General features: G+C 40.6%; 1 protein-coding gene across 1 annotated transcript in view; it reads right to left on the bottom strand.

Annotated features, from left to right (window-relative positions):
- Positions 1-1391: 1391 nt before the first annotated feature.
- rims3 (regulating synaptic membrane exocytosis 3) overlaps positions 1392-16741 on the bottom strand; it is a 50874-nt gene continuing 35524 nt past the window's right edge. Inside the window, exons 3-7 of the mRNA XM_020614196.1 lie at positions 8919-9060; positions 8725-8837; positions 8040-8141; positions 7795-7934; positions 1392-7281 (exon numbers count right to left, since the gene is read on the bottom strand). Of these exons, the coding sequence (XP_020469852.1) occupies positions 7069-7281; positions 7795-7934; positions 8040-8141; positions 8725-8837; positions 8919-9060 (710 nt within the window). The 3' untranslated portion in view covers positions 1392-7068. The remainder of the gene's footprint in view (positions 7282-7794; positions 7935-8039; positions 8142-8724; positions 8838-8918; positions 9061-16741) is intronic.

Genomic DNA, 16741 nt, shown 5'->3' with positions numbered 1-16741 from the left:
CCAATCGAGAATCTGTGGAAAGAACTGAAAACTGCTGTTCACAAATGCTCTCCATCCAACCTCACTGAGCTCGAGCTGTTTTGCAAGGAGGCATGGGCAAAAATTTCAGTCTCTCGATGTGCAAAACTGATAGAGACATACCCCAAGCGATTTACAGCTGTAATCGCAGCAAAAGGTGGCGCTACAACGTATTAACTTAAGGGGGTTGAATAATTTTGCACGCCCAATTTTTCAGTTTTTTATTTGTTAAAAACGTTTGAAATATCCAATAAATTTCGTTCCACTTCATGATTGTGTCCCACTTGTTGTTGATTCTTCACAAAAAATTACAGTTTTATATCTTTATGTTTGAAGCCTGAAATGTGGCAAAAGGTCGCAAAGTTCAAGGGGGCCGAATACTTTCGCAAGGCACTGTATATACCACCATCACATAGTAGAAGTGGCGGATATCAAAAAATCCTACCAGTGGCTGGACACAGCTGGACTGAAAGACAGCACAAAGGCACTAATCATGGCAGCACAAGAACAAGCTCTAAATACAAGATCAATAGAGACGGTCTACCATACCAGACAGAACCCCAGGTGCAGGCTGTGCAAAGATGCCCCTGAGACAATCCAGCACATAACAGCGGGGTGCAAGATGCTAGCAGGCAGGGCATACATGGAACACCATAACCAAGTGGTTGGCATAGCGTACAGAAACATCTGTGCCAAGTATAGGCTGGAAGTTCCAAAGTCAAAATGGGATACACCTCCAAAGGTGGTTGAGAATGACCAAGCTAAGATCCTGTGGTACTTCCTGATACAAGCTGACAAACGTAATGGCCAACCAACCGGACACAGTAGTGGTGGACAAACAGAAGAAGAAGGCCGTAATGATAGATGTAGCATTTCCAAGCGATAGCAACATCAGGAAGAAGGAACATGAGAGGCTTGAGAAATACCAAGGGCTGAAAGAAGAGCTAGAAAAGGTGTGGAAGGTGAAGGCACAAGGTGGTAATAGGAACACTGGGGGCTGTGACCCCCAAACTGGGAGAGTAGCTCCAACAGATCCCAGGAACAACATCTGAGATCTCTGTCCAGAAGAGTGCAGTGCTAGGAACAGCTAAGATACTGCGCAGGACCCTCAAGCTCCCAGGGCTCTGGTAGAGGACCCGAGCTTGAAGGAAGACATACAAGACCGCCCCAAAGTGGGGGGCGAGTGGGGAATTTTATTTGTTTTTTATAATTTCAATAGTTTTTTGATATATAAACATGATTCTCAATAAAATGCACACTTGAGAAATGTCCGTGATTCAAATAAATTTTACTGACTTTGCGTCCAGAAGTCAAAGGGCATGCAAATACAGGTTTTTGATCCAAAATTAATTTTTTTGCCTTCAGTTTGATTCTCTTTTTTTTTTTTTTTTTAAGAAAACTACATGCACCTTAAGTAATCAATTCTGCAGCATACAAACCACAAAAATACCAGTTTTACATTATCAAATACTGCACATAGAAAACATTTACAAAGCATAAGTATAAAATTACAGCTCCCTTATAATTGTTTGCCATAAACTGCATCCTTTCATCACACTCATCGGGACTTTAAGACATACTCTGAACACTCCTCAATGAAAAGGTCTAGGCCAGTTAAGAAAAGACAACCACTCGCATACCAAAACCAGCAATCCAGTTTACCTGGGATTTAAGATGCTCCCATCCATCTTTACATTTGGTTACAAGGCCTCAATCTAATATATGTGCTTGGGAATGTCACTGTGGTCCATTAAATCTAATCAAAACTTAAGATTTACTTTATTATGATGTTCTATATTAAGCCATTACTTTAGGGGTCTGTTCTTTGCTGGGCTTGATATGATGAAGGTTGTCTTGACAATGGGGTGGGAAGCTACAGTGGCCTAAATATAGTCTGACAGACATCTAAAAAGACAGGCTGGCTACTCAGGACACTTGTGCTATGATTACCAACATTTATAGACATGGATGAAGACAAACTGGCATATTCAGCAGCAAAAACTCCAATTTGCCCATCACCTCAGCTGTGATGTCTCTTTTGTTCTCATTGGCAGCTGCTACATTGGCAAATAGATATATGGAATGCATGCTTCATTAGAAGCAAAAAACAGAAAAAATAATAAAACTAAAAATTGCTGCTCACAGGGGCTATCGTAAAATACAGCAGTCATTGTTCACAATGCATTGCATGCCCTGTTGATTCTAAATGGCTTTTAATGCTTGAAAATGTGATTTATATCTTATTTTCTATGTTTTGTCATCATGGTGGCACTGCTGATACTGACACCAAAGAGGCCCCAGGAACAGTAAGAGACTACAGTCGATGGTTATTGTCAGAAGAAGATGTACAGTATTTCAGAAAATGGAAGGCTAAATCCATGCTACTTTAAAATGCAATGTTTTGCATTTTGTTGAATTGCCTTTGACATTACACTGGGTCTAACTGACTTCATAATCAGACATTATTATCATCATCATCATCAGAAAGATTAAATACAAGAAAACAATCAGAGTTACCATGCAGCAAACATTTGCTAACTCAAAGTACAAAAACCCATGGCAATTCCATCGGCTTGACAGATACATTTGTCCAGGGGAAAATGTCAGTCATTTCTGCTTACAATCATCATGGCAAAATAAATAAAAATGCATTTGTGCCAGACAGAATTCAACCACAGAGCTGTTCTTTTAAATGAACAATAAAGAATAAGACATGTGTAGAGATTACAGAACAGCGAAAGCAGGGGCCACCTGAACTGATGCAGGTGAGGCCCCTGGAAAAGTCTTCAAAGAGACTGTAATAAACAAGATGACAAAAAAAAAAACCATTACACTTGGTTTGGGTGCAAGGGTCAAGAAATACATTCATAAAACTATACACGTACACATATACAACTTCAACACAAAATTTTAAGCAAAATACATTTGTCAAAACTTTCAGTTATGCTGCAATAGCGAAGCAATATCTCCTGCACAAAATAAGGCCATTGTATACAAAACAAGCCCTCATTTTCATGAAAGTCTAAAGGCAGGTTTTGCCCACACCGCCTCTCTGACTTTCCCTTGCCCTTCTCCGAATAATACCACTCTCCTTACAAAAATAAAATACATTTTCAACATAGCACTCAAGAGACAATTCAGATTGATTGAAGATGCATTATAAAGTTATACAACATAATTAGGTTAGAGTTCTCAGTGGAAGCAAGCAAGCGTATTGGTTTACATCCCAAGCATTCATAGCCTTTACATTCAAATCTCAATTTTGCCATGTTGAGCCACTGTCTGACTCAGGTTAGTGCTATCTTTAGCTATCTGAAACACAATTTATCAAGCTCTACATGCTGTGCTGTTTTCAATACAATGTTCCCTAGTGTTTGATGGAACAATAACCAACAATATATTAACCTGCTTTCATGCATCTTCCTTCATATTGAAAAAGTTCTAAGCATCCTTCATCTTCAGAAAACCATAAAAACTCGGACAACCTGCTGTACCCGTCCTGCCATAGTTAACCCTTGAGCTTCAACCACTTCAAGCATAATAATTCGTTTGACTCACCTAAAACAGTAGCATCTGTGTTCAAATAAATAAAATGATCAAGTGGTCAGACAATGCATGTTAATTACGTGATGCTACAGTAAAGTAGTCTTTTAACTGTAGTAAATGCCGTGAAGAGAGAAAAAGGTGTTAACGCTCATATTTGAAAATCCTGATCCTTAAATTCTCTACACTGTAGTCCACTGTCAACATTATTTGACAAGTAGATTTTTTTTATAAATACAGTATTTACGCATGTTTAAATCTTACTCATCTTACTGCCCTGACACTCATTATGCATCACACACTACAATAAATGCACCTCACTGAAAAACACACCCACACTACATTTTGAAAAAAGGCAGTATTTCAATTTTTCCTTTTGGTTGCAGGAATCAAAGGATTTGGACACATTTGGAAATGTTCTGCTGTGCATCAAGTTGTCACAGGATAATTATACATCTCATTGCATTGTCTGTTTTCCTGCTCTATATAACCAGAATGGTTAATGTTTTAGGTTACTATAGCCTACAGCAAAAGGACACGCACAGTCTCAGAAAAGCTTCAAAACATTTGGAATCACATGGAAAAAGATTAACAGTAGCTTTACAGTTCACCAAGGATTAAACATGTAGCAGGGATCGAACATGTCAAGAAATTCCTTTCAAATTTCTTCTGAATTTTTTTTTAGGTTTTAGGTTATTTCCCTTTATTTTCTGTCAACCAAGCTTTTTGTGTTACAGAAAGGCACACACTGAAGAGAATGTGTGCAAATACCAAGAGTATAAGTGCTAGTTTTTATATTATGCCAGCTGTCCACAAAAATAGATACAAATCAACAAGGAACATAAAACTGCTTCATATATACGTGAGCATACAAATACAGATCCAAGAAGGAATAGCTCCAAAATGTAAAACAAATTGGAACCCAAACCTCGATGGTTCTTTTAAAAGGGTTGTATATATATGATGGGAGGATGAGAAACAGCCACCACCCTCCGCCAAAAAATTCAAGAACACCACAGATCCCTTTATCCAAATTCCAAAAAGCAATGAATTCTGTTGGTCTGAGCTGCAGAGAAGACAAAATGCCTCAGAATTTCCCTTTTTGCAGAAGGATTAAGGTAGGAATCATAGTTCTTAGCATACAATAGAACATACTGTATGGTGGTGATAAAACTACAGTAAATGTTAGCTATGCATACAGGCTTTTAACAGGCAGTAGATTGAGACTGTCCACTCTTATCACTTCTGAAATACAACAGTCTTTATCAATATACAAGGTTTGGTGCTGCTCTCAAGACAGCGTCAAAACTCTTTAAAAAGCGACTGAGGAGAAAGATATACTAAATCTTCATTTTAATAAAAACAGTAAACACCAGTAGCTCAGTTAGTCTTGTTACTCCTCTGCTGTCAGTGACGACCCAACTATTCCACACTTGACTAAAGCAGCCACTGGGTCACTCACCTTTTTGAGAAAGACAAAAAAGGTGAAACTGAAAGCATCTATTTTCAACAAAAACTTGAAATTATCAGTTAACTCATTTGTTTCAATCCACCAAATACAAAAGTGCTTTGGCTGCTTTCAAAACTTACATTATTTATTCTTTAAGGGCATACTATTTAACACTGTTATGTTAAATAAAATGTACACATTCTTCTTACTTCCTCTAAATTTATGAATTGACTTCTCCAAATTGCAAGATTCATAAATCTACCAGCTTTGTCATTTTTTTTCCTCAGAGCATGTATTTTCTATTTCTACAAATAAATTACTTTATGAATGCTCAGATTTCAGTGCTATAGGCAGAACTGACCCATTTCAGCTATTATAGTGGGCCTTCACAATGCAGTTCATAATACACACAAGCTACACTTCAGAGATGTTTAATGCAGTGTGACCAAAAAAAAAAAAAATACAATAAAGTGCTCAACAACAGCAGGTTTAAAAAAAAAAAAAACAACATTTAACAGTGAAGTGCTAAGTTAAACACATGCACACTGCCTGGAAATATAAAATAAAACTACATAAATATATGACAGATACTGCAGCTGAAACAGGTAAAACTTGCTTATATGGCAGGTTAACAATCAACCTGCTACCAAAATAATACTGGCATAAACAGTCAGATATCAAAAGGAAAAACCTCACCTGGACTCAAATACGTGTTTACACATTTACAACAGGTTTAGCTGCAGCCAGAGTGACAGGAGTGACCAAAACAAAGCAGGAGGGTTTATAGTTGGTACCAGTTGTGTGTGTGTGTGTGTGTGTGTGTGTTTGTATCTGGCTGTGATCTGACCAGATGTGGAGAGAGACCAGAGGTAGAAGTACAGTCATTACCTTCCTGACTCCTCCTTCACTTAGGAAAAGTGCAAAAAAGAGTGCGACACTATGGCAGCCCCTAGATGCAGAACACATGAAGCCCAGACAAATGGAACACATTTCCCAAAATGTGTTTGTGCCAAGTGCAGTACAACATTTCTTTAGTCTAAGATGAAGCAGGATCAGAAGTTTGTTCCTCGGTGAATGTGCAGCTGGCTGACTAATTTGTTCCCTTCTTCTGCAGATGGCATTGACAGCGCTCTCCCTGTTGCCAGAGTCCCGTCCTTGTCCCGGACTCAGTGGAGCGCTGTATTTTCAGGACTAGTCACAAAATAAAGTGGCACTATAGTCCTTTTCCATTGGTCAAGGTGAGCTAAATAAAAAATGTCTCTACAAGTGGTGCAAGCAAACATGCAGAATGCAGTTGATACATAAACACAAAGAAATATATCTATATATATATATATATGTATATCTATATATAAACTCTGCTCTGTGAAAATTATAGAATAGCAGTGTTGCTACCTCACATAACAACCATTATGTGAACATCCAAGCCTGTTGCCCAGGTATGTTTGTGTGTTTGGCCTAGTGTTCTCAGCTCGTGTGTGTAGAATGTATCTTCGTTTTTTTGCATTACAGCTAAGTCATTGACTCTGCTACATATCCATACCTTATATTGTATACGAGTTCATCTGCTATTTATTGTAATAATAACAACAGCTTTGGTTTTAAAAAATAAAAGTTTTTTTCTTAGTTTGGCATAGAGAGTTTAGAAACTGGCATTGGGATGAGTCTGGTACCACTAAACGCAGAATATGGCACCGGGTGGATCGTTGTGTCATGGTAGGAAAGGTTCAAATGAGAGGGTGACAAATGCTACATGTTCTGGTAAACCATGTCTACTTCAAGTTGTATTTGCTAAGCCTTTTGCTGACTGAAAACACTGATCAGTGGGTACCAATATGGACATACAGTAGCATGCAATGTCCAGTAAAGGATGGCAGCGTGTGTCTGTGTGTATTCATGTGAATGAGATCAGATATTATATGTCATATGTGTTCCTGCACATGGGTGTGTATGCCTGTCTGTCTTGCACTTCAAATACAGTCGTTGTGTATATACAGTACAGTGCGTGTGTCTGTGTCTGCAGGATGTGCCCGTGCATGTGGGTGTCTACTGGGTGTCTAAGTGCACAAGGGGCTGGTGGCGCTCTCCAGGGAGGACTGGGAGAGGCGTCTAGTGAGGGGTCCGATGCTGGGGTCTGCCAGAGAAGAGGTAGGGAACAGCTTGTACCAGCCGCTGACTGTGGCAGACAGGTCCAAGTCCTCCAAGAGGATCTGGGCCATTCCCATGAAGCACTTGTGGTCCATACGCCCGTAATCCCCCCACACTATTACCTGTAGAGAATATGACGCATAGGGAAATCTAGTAGGTATATTATGATGCAAGTCATAACTCATGTTCTTAAAGATAACAAGAGGATTATAAGACGCTACTTTTGTCGCTTCCTGCACACACCTTCATCATGGACAGCACACGACGAAATGCATATGATGCCGCTTCAAGTTACAGGCTATCAATCTGGCTGTCGAAATATCTCATGTTACAACGTGTACAACATGTTTTTTCGTCTTACATTTAAGTGGGTGCGACTTATAGTCTGGTGCGCCTTATAGTCCGGAAATTACGGTAGTACTTTCATTTATTTTAAATATCAAATACATATGTACAACTCTTCCTCTAAAGCACCAAAACTTTCTGGCAGCTAACACCTAAAATGTCAACATTTATTTGTATTTTTGTTGTGTATTGTGTCTGACAGATCAATATGAAAAAAAGACATGATAAAAAGGTGGAAAGAAAGGAGAGTTGGAGAGGAAAAGAAGGGAGGAAAGCAAGGTATCACTTACCTGCAGGACTTTGCCCTGAGGACTCTCATTAAACAATAGAGCCTGCTGGTAGGTGGGGTCCAGAGTTTTCTTCACTACTTTGGTTTTCTTCTTGGCCAAGCACACTCCGTTCTCCAGGACGTACACTTTCACATAGGTCGCTGCAGGCACAGTGCACACAAAAACAGCACATTGAAACTGCAACATGGGCATGCAATTGAAAGTTTGTGAAAGACTCAGCAGCAGGCAAAGTCAGTTCAGAGTACCTGGTATGTTCTTTGAGCCTGGTTTAGGGATTAGCCCTCTGGCCTGGTTGACCTCCACCTCCAGCTGCCCTCCTCTGTCTACCATGCCAACATGAACATCCCCTGCAGAGGAAAAACACATAATCTCTACCAGTCCAACATTGTTTTAAATAATCAGAATAGTTGATCAAGTTTCAACTACAGTTTCCAAAAAACTAACACTCTAATGTTGCAGTGGCCAATATCTAACAGCAGATGGCGATACAGATCATTCAGTCTGACTTCACAACCAGGTATGGAGGAGCACACTGCTCAGCTGTTTTTCAGAAGGAATGACCTTTGCATGAAAGAATTATATCTCATGCAAGAATAACTTCGTTCACACTGAGTGTTATATTTTTATATAGTTTGTTGGTTGTGGCTGTGTTTATTTGAATTAGAATTCCTATCGTTCTTCAGAAATATTTATACACTCATATATTACACATTTTCTTTCTTGTGATTATCTCTTTATAGATTAATGGCTGTGGAGTGATATGTCAGTGCTTAACAGATGCTTCCCACCTAAATGTCAATTGTACATCAGTGCAAGCACAATCAATTGTTAACCAACCAAAAGAATGTGAGGAACATTAACCACCAGCAAACACTACTAGAGCAGAATAAAACTGACTGGTGTGGTTGGTCTACATCACTCTTGGCTTACCCATAGGGGGTGTGGCAAGTGTTTGCCGGCCTACAATCTGTGCGGGGCCTAGTCCATCTAGAAAGTCACTGAACTGGCTCTCGGGGCCGAGGCGTGTGGGAGGGAAGACAAACCTGAGAGACAGAACAAAAGTGATGTTAGATTAATGCATACTGTTTATGGATGGGTGGATGAACTGTAGGTTGGATACTCACGTTCCATCTGAGCTGTTTGAGTTGGTGCTCCCGTCAGTGGAGTCCTTGCTGCCCTGCCGTGTCACTCGGTTCCTCATCTCCACGGCAATGCCGGTCTCTGTGCTCCGTCGAATGGTGCTACGTAGCTTCTTTGTTCCACCATCTGAAAAACACAGAGGTTGCAGTGCCTGCTTTAACTGCCCTTATTTCAGAAGGATAATCCGCTAAGCATAATAATCGGAAGAAGTGGTAGAGTAGTCTGATAAGATCAGGCTTTATACAGGGCCGGCACCTACATGATAAGACCTTTACATGGATGTTCTTCCTGTAATGCTGCAGTAGGTGATATGAAATTACCTGATTCTCTACAAATATTGTTCTGCAGATGTTTCTTCATGTGAGATTTTCAGTTCATGCTCAGTTGTCCAATTGCTTTCTGAGTTTATAAGAAGACCTGCAACTGACAGTGGATGGATGTTTCTGTTAAACCCGGACTATCATCACAGGTGCCCCCCAGGGATGTGTGCTCTCCCTGCTGTTGTTGCTCTCCTTCTATATCAACAACTGCACATCGGGAGACTCCTCTGTAAAAATCCTGAAGTTCACAGATGACATAAAGGTCATCAGCCTCATTCAAGACGCTGACGAGTCATCCAAAAGCCGGGAGGTTGAATAGCTGGCCCTGTGGTGTGGTCACAACAATCTGGAGCTGAACATGTTGAAAACAGTGGAAATGATAGTGGATTTTTACCGTTGTGCACATCGGGGGGGTTGAATTTAGGTTGGTCTTGAGAACACACATTGCTCCACTTATTTTGAAGCAAGCTTGCTCAGGCAGGAGGATAATCTCACCTAATATCCACCGGGATGTCCCTGTACTGTTGGAAAATCTCTCCCACTTTGCAGGTAATACTACAGGTCATTTTAAACACACTAAGCCCACTTTACAATGGCTGTTGTGAGTAGGGGGCAATAGGCTTTTACTGTAGGGGGACTCCTGAGCCTGACTTCCAAGGTAGAAACACACACATATTAGCAGTTTGAGGAGTGCTGTGAGTAGGTAGGTAGGTAGGTAGGTAGGTAGGTAGGTACTTTATTGATCCCTCAATGGGGAGCAGCAATGGAGAACAAACAACACAACACCATAAGAAACAAACACCACACACATATCTTGATAAACAAATTTCAGTAACTCAAGCAGCAATAGAGAACAGACAGCATAACACCATGAGAACAAGCACCGCACACACATCCAGATAAATACATTCCAAGTACTCAAAAATAAACAGAATCAAGTATTTGAATAATCAAGAACAGAATTTACATATATGCATATTAACCATGCATTTTACCCCAGGATTTGAGTATTGCACCTCAGTTGACTATTACATAGTCCCTCATACTTTCACCTAGCTTATCCCTGCAGTGATGTGTTGTACAGTCTGATTGCTGTGAGGAGGAATGACCTACGGTAACGCTCCTTCTTACACTGGGGATGTAACAGTCTTGCACTAAAGGAACTGTTCAGAGCCTCTACTGTGTGGTGCGCGGGGATGGGAGGGGTCATGCATGATGGATGTTAGTTTTACCAGCATCCTTCTGTTCGCCACCTCCTCGATGGAATCCAGGGGGCAGCCCAGGACAGAACCAGCTCTTAACCAGCTTGTTGAGTCTCTTTCTGTCCCTGTCCGTGCTACCTCCTGCCCAACCCACAATAACGTAAAAAACAGCAGAAACAGACAGTATCATAAAAAGTCCAAAGGAGTGCCCCCCGCACACCAAAGGACCAGTCTCCTCAACAAGTGGAAGCGGCTCTGGCCCTTCTTGTACAGGACATCAGTGTTTTCAGTCCAATCCATTTTGTTGTTGAGGTGGAACCCCAGGTATTTAAAGGTGTCCACTCAATGAGTAGCAAGGTAGAAAGAAAGTCAGGTGGCTAAGCCGTGAAGGGGCTTTACAGCTCTGCTAACGCTGCTACCATTTGGAGAAGGTCACCGAGAGAGGCGCATATAACTCTCCAAAGCTTACTAAATGGCTAAAATGGGTAATATCGCCTTGTTGTGCTTCATTTGTACTGCATCATATACTGCATTTAGTAGAGCTACCTTTCAGAACTTTTAGAATGGGTTCAACAGCATCAGTGTCGACTGAATCATTGATATGAGGATGTCTTCATGCTCCAATTTAGAATTTTAATTAAAGTAAAAATTTTAACTTTGGTAACAAAAACTATAAAGATTTCCTTGAATGGTCATAATCTCCTGGCAACTGCACATTCATGTGAGCTTGCCTTACATCCGCTGGTGCCATTTCAAAAGCGGAATTTTTCAACTGCGCCTGGTTTTCCAGATATACATGCTGCACTGTGACCAGAGGATGTGGAGAAAAATACAGGGCCTGAGGATACTGCATGTCCAGGAGTGTTCCTGTACAGGGACTCCTTGTTTTACCTGATCAAGTCTAACCTACAAGCAGCTGTGAAGAACCCTGGGGCAGTGAACTCATCAAGGCTGGATTCCCCCAGAGCACAGTACCCTGTTTGTTTTGACTGCTTGAGATCAGAGTGTCTGCCGCATGCATTGGCGAGAGGATTCTAATGACCCATGATGTTACTGTCGGTGCTACACCACCTGTTGGAATTAATTTTTCTACTTTGAGAATGTATGTACTTGCCAATAACGCGAGGGATCTATGGGGAAAGATGCAGCAATCACCGGTTGGATTTACCGATTTTGGAGCTACTTGAAAGGGAATGATATTTCCAATATTTGGTGGGACTTAATGGTAAGTTTCACACTGTTAATGCATTGTTTCTGTAACATTAGAGAGAATTGGTGTAAGGCTGGAGAAGTTATTATGTCTGTATCATGCCAGTTAAAATATGGGGTTTTGCAGTTACCTGCTTTGTTTAGAGTGTTACCAATCTCTTTTCATCAGTACATACAGTATACTGTTGTTTACCTATCTATGGAGGAGAAATTCAAACTAATTAATGCTGTTGCAGTTTGTCCTGCTGCCCACTTTCATATTGGTAAATGGTCTTATACTTGTATAGCGCCTTTCTATGCTTTTACAGCACACTCAAAGCGCTTTCACATTATTCAGCCATTCACCCATTCGCACTCCCAAGCACTCACGGATTCACACACCGGTGACATCACCGGGAGCAACTCGGGGTTTAGTGTCTTGCTCAAGGACACCTCGACATGTTGACTGAACAAGCCGGGAATTGAAACGCTAATCCTCCAGGTTAGGAAACGACTCGCTCTACCTCCTGAGCCACAGCCGCCCCATATTCTGGCTCGAACATGTCAGTTAGGATTTGAGATATTGTCATTGTCGAAGACATAGCTTATTTGTCAGTGTTTTTTGTTTATGCGTTGTCCTGGCTTCCTGACAGGCAGCAGGAGTTTTCAGGAGGAGGGTCTCTTTGTGATATTGAGGTTTTATCATTCTGAAATAATTACAGACAATTTGGAGTTATATTGGGTGCAAAGCTAATCTAGAGGTACCTGAGGTCAAACATTAAATGGCTGGAAATTAGCAAAATGAGCATTCCATGGGCTCTTTAAGGTGCTAACGTTCTCCATATTTGTGCAGCATCCAGCACATTATGACTGCAGTTGTGGTTACTGAAGAAACTCATACATCTCTCCTCTATGCCAAGATGCCAAGATAGTGGAATGATGCAGTCAAGTCACCAGAGGAGACTTTTAACAAGCGCTCGCTCAATGTTGCTAGATAAGTGCACACCGGTACAGCATTCGCACTTCATTAGTCTGAGCAACTCCAAGTGCATTTAGCATCCTCACGGTGCTCATCACCATGACAACCACAGACAACCTGCATTGTCACCATGTCTATGGAGGCAAACAGATGACAAACAAAGCCACTTGATGAGACTTTGAGGGGAGGAAAAGTAAAGTTTCTACAACCAGACTGATGCAGAAGAAAGCAGACAAGAAGAAGAAAGTGTTGAGGAGAGATGAGTGAAAAGGAAGATGAGAAATGATAGGATGCCATGGGTGCTGGAGATGAGGAGAGGGGAGCAGCCTTCTATTTATAATTCTGCAGACAAGAATATTTCCAACAGACAGTGTGTGTGTGTGTGTGTGTGTGTGTGTGTGTGTGTGAGGGAGAGAGAGAAAAAAAGGACTGAGTGTGTGTAAATGTCTATGACTGTGTGGACAAATTTTAGTTTGAAATCAACATTGTGATGGACATTTTGAGTGGGTTTGAGGGTTAAGACTTGGTTTTAGGGTTAAGGGTAGAATTAGGTTTAGGTTAGGGTAAAGAGCTGTGTCTTACATCAAAGAGTTTCCTCACAACTCTAGAAACACCAGTGTGTGTGTGTGTGTGTGTGTTTGCAGCATCACACCCAGACAAACTCTATGCACTCCTGCTGCCATAACAACGCCAGCCCTCGGATTTGGACCCAGACAATGCCACCTGAGACAACTGGCGCCATGGAGACAGGCTCATCCCCCCCATCACTTTTTTTTAAATTAATTTATTGAGGCAACATTTCACAGAAACTCCTGCACTTTAGACAGATCCATGGATCAACACTGCCACTGCAACAGCAATTTTAAACTCTGTCCTTGCTTATAAACCACACAGACCCATTGTTCAAGAATACAGCATTCACAACTGCTACTGAAACATCAATAGGCTATAAGTGTATGCAAAGGTCAAATGCGTCTATTAAAATGGTGAATCTGTGAAAACACCCTTAAGAGTTCATCCACACATGTAACACTATAAACCCATGTTCGAATTATCAAGTATTCATTAACTTGATATCCACACTTGTTACTCAGTTGGCCCCTCCCCTCTCATCACAACAACCTCCACCCCCCACGGTACGAAGCACCGATCTCTTCCTTCCCATTTAATCCCCTCCTACTTGTCTGCGCTTTCCCTCCATTTGTTTCCATGGCAATGCCTTCTGCATTGCACCAAGAACCCTCTCTCTATCCTTCTTTGCTTGTACTGTCTTCTCTACAAGTCTCACTCCTTAACCACTACTCTGTGTCTAAATCTCCCAAAATAATTTTTTTCTTTTATTGCGGCTCTCTATCTCCAGCTCTTTGTTTGCTTGAAGTCTTTTTCTTATCCCTGTTCCTCCATTTTCAGTACACACTCCTTTACTGATTTCTTTACTTTATCTGCTTTGTTTCCAAATCAGTCTTTCTTTCATTTTACCTTCTGTGATAGTTCTCTAGTTCTTTGGCCATTGTCCATCTTTATCCCACAACTCATATCTCTGTCCTGTCCATCCCACCTAAATTATTTATTTAAACAGTGTTAACAACAAATAACCCACATATCCAGGAAGAAGTAATTAGAGGTAGTCTGACATATATGCTGTTTGAGCAGCAAAAATAACATTACATAAACTGATGTGCTTCACTGTGTTAATGCGAGGGTTTCTTGGGTTGATTGTGCTACAAGGCAGTTAAGGTGTCTCTTGCTGGCTTCAATATGATGAGCAATACCCCATCCCTGAAGATGCACTCATGAATCTCACAGAAATGTGGAGCCCAGGGAGCAGTCACACACCCAAAACTTTCTTTTTGTGAATAAAAACTAACTCACAAATCACGTTTGACAATCCTTACAAGGCAGAATCAAGTCACCGGGAAGAAGATTAGGATGAAATAATGTGGTTGGTATGAGAAAAATTTATTCTTCATTGGCAACAATTAATAGCAAGAGAGGGAAATAAAGATGGGACTGCTGAAATTGGCAACAATGCATTAAAAAGCCACATGCTGTGACTGTATGTGTGTGCGCACACACACATAAGATATAGAGTGTGTGTGTGTGTGTGTGTGTGTGTGTGTGTGTGTGTGAGTGTGCATACAGTCACAGTCACACTCACACAAGCTTTATGTCATGTGTGAGTGTGACTGTATGCACACTCACACGACATAAAGCTTGTGTGAGTGTGTGTGTGTGCTCAGTAGATCATTAAAGCTGCTCTGACATTTGGAGAACACTGTTGAAGCCTTTCTCATTATATGCTGTTATATATAATGCTGTTTTTAGACTTCCTGGCAGTGCTGACATGCCTATTGGATGCACCGGTGACGGCAATGAGCCACCATGCATAGCAACAGTAACCAAGCACGGGTGTTGGAGATGAAAGATGTGTTGTGGTATCTTCACTGCCAGACCCCTGCTAAATTTGGAAGAGGAAGATTCAAGGTAGAAGCTTATGTAAAACAAGAGATCATACAGTTATACCAGATTACAGCCAGTGAGTCAGCAGTTAAAACAGTATATGTAGTAGAAAAATAAATACTGAAGTGTGATTATCATACAAGTCTTAAAAGGCTGGTGACTGACAGTTATTTAAACAGTCCCCATACAGAAACTAAGACCAACAGTGATTTACCTCTACTCATGATTAATGCCCATCAATCTGTGAGTCCTGGATTATCTTATTCGTTTGTGCTATTTAGCTTCACTGTTGTTCAAAAACAATTAATACATCAGAGAAACACACCGCTGCACTGGGTGACATGTTTCTTCATTACAAAACATAAAACCCTAATTTTTTTTTTCTTTGCCCCAAAGGCTCTGAACAATCGTAACTTATTACAGCTTATGAAGTAAGGGTCCATTCACAAGATCTCTGGATATTCTATATAAATACCAGGGTCTTGTGTTTTGTAATGAGGAAACATATCACCCAGTGCAGCGGTGTGTTTCACTGGTGTGTTTTTAATTTTAAACAATTAAATTTTGAACAATAGAGGTACCTTTTCTGAGTAAAGGAAAATCACCTTTATTGTTACACACAAGGAATTTGTTTCTGGTACAGAACCGAGGCAGCCATCTGCGGCGCCAACTCAACTGACGGCTCTAACCATCGGGGGCAACGGGGTGGGGGTTTCAGTGTCTTGCCCAAGGACACTGACACGTGGACTGCAGGCAACGAGATTCGAACCTTCAACCTTCCGGTTGGGAGACAACTGCTCTACCCACCGCACCAAAGCTGGGGAACAATAGTCTGTATAAGGTGGGGAAGAAGGGGGAGAAAATGGGGAAGAGAAAAGAGAGAGATTCACAGACACCAGTTTACGTAGAATAGAATTTTTCAATAATGAAACATAAAACAATTTCACAGATCTTATTTTGTATATGATACATTTGTGAAGCAGCTACTAATATTATTCCTCTTCAAATAGAAAAAGTGACTGTCCAATGTATTAATTAGTTTATAACATTTCAAAAGAAAACCTATTACCATTGTGTAAAAGCAACAAAGGTTGCTGAAGGTGTGGTATAAAAAGGAAATGTATAAAAGCAAGTAAAAATGTAACAGTAAGGTCCCAGTTTATGTGCACAAAGAAAACAACGATTAGAACACCAGGAAAGAACAATTATTAACTTTCAATTAAGTGGTAACTCAAATATGAACTAGAGAATAAACTGAAATGTGAACAGCTGCAGTTCTATGGCAAATGAGCAGGTAGCAAGCTGGAAGCTTGTTGATAAAATCATGTGACCTGATCAAACTTTTCAAAGCACATGACTGACTTGTGCCGATAATTTTAAAATATAATAATAAAATAAAGAAAATAAAATTGACCATGAGGCTGCAATCAGAGGGCACCTAATTATTTTTCATCTTGTCCAGCCACTGTTCTTTGCTTATACTTTCTGATTTGGGGCAGTATATTTTTCCCTTATATTGACTATGACCCATTGCTTCAGTGCGAAACTAGTCACATTTCCTGCAAATGTTAAATGTGACAATTCGATTGTACTGCCATTTTGTGTGTCTAGTCGTGTCACTACTGATGCTTTCAGTGGCAGGTGGAGTGACGCACAGG

This window comes from Monopterus albus, unplaced genomic scaffold (assembly GCF_001952655.1).
Source record: "Monopterus albus unplaced genomic scaffold, M_albus_1.0 scaffold143.1, whole genome shotgun sequence".
NCBI classification, from domain to species: Eukaryota; Metazoa; Chordata; class Actinopteri; order Synbranchiformes; family Synbranchidae; genus Monopterus; species Monopterus albus.
The sequence above is the reverse complement of the archived record's forward strand: the minus strand, read 5'-3'. Positions and strand labels throughout refer to the sequence as shown.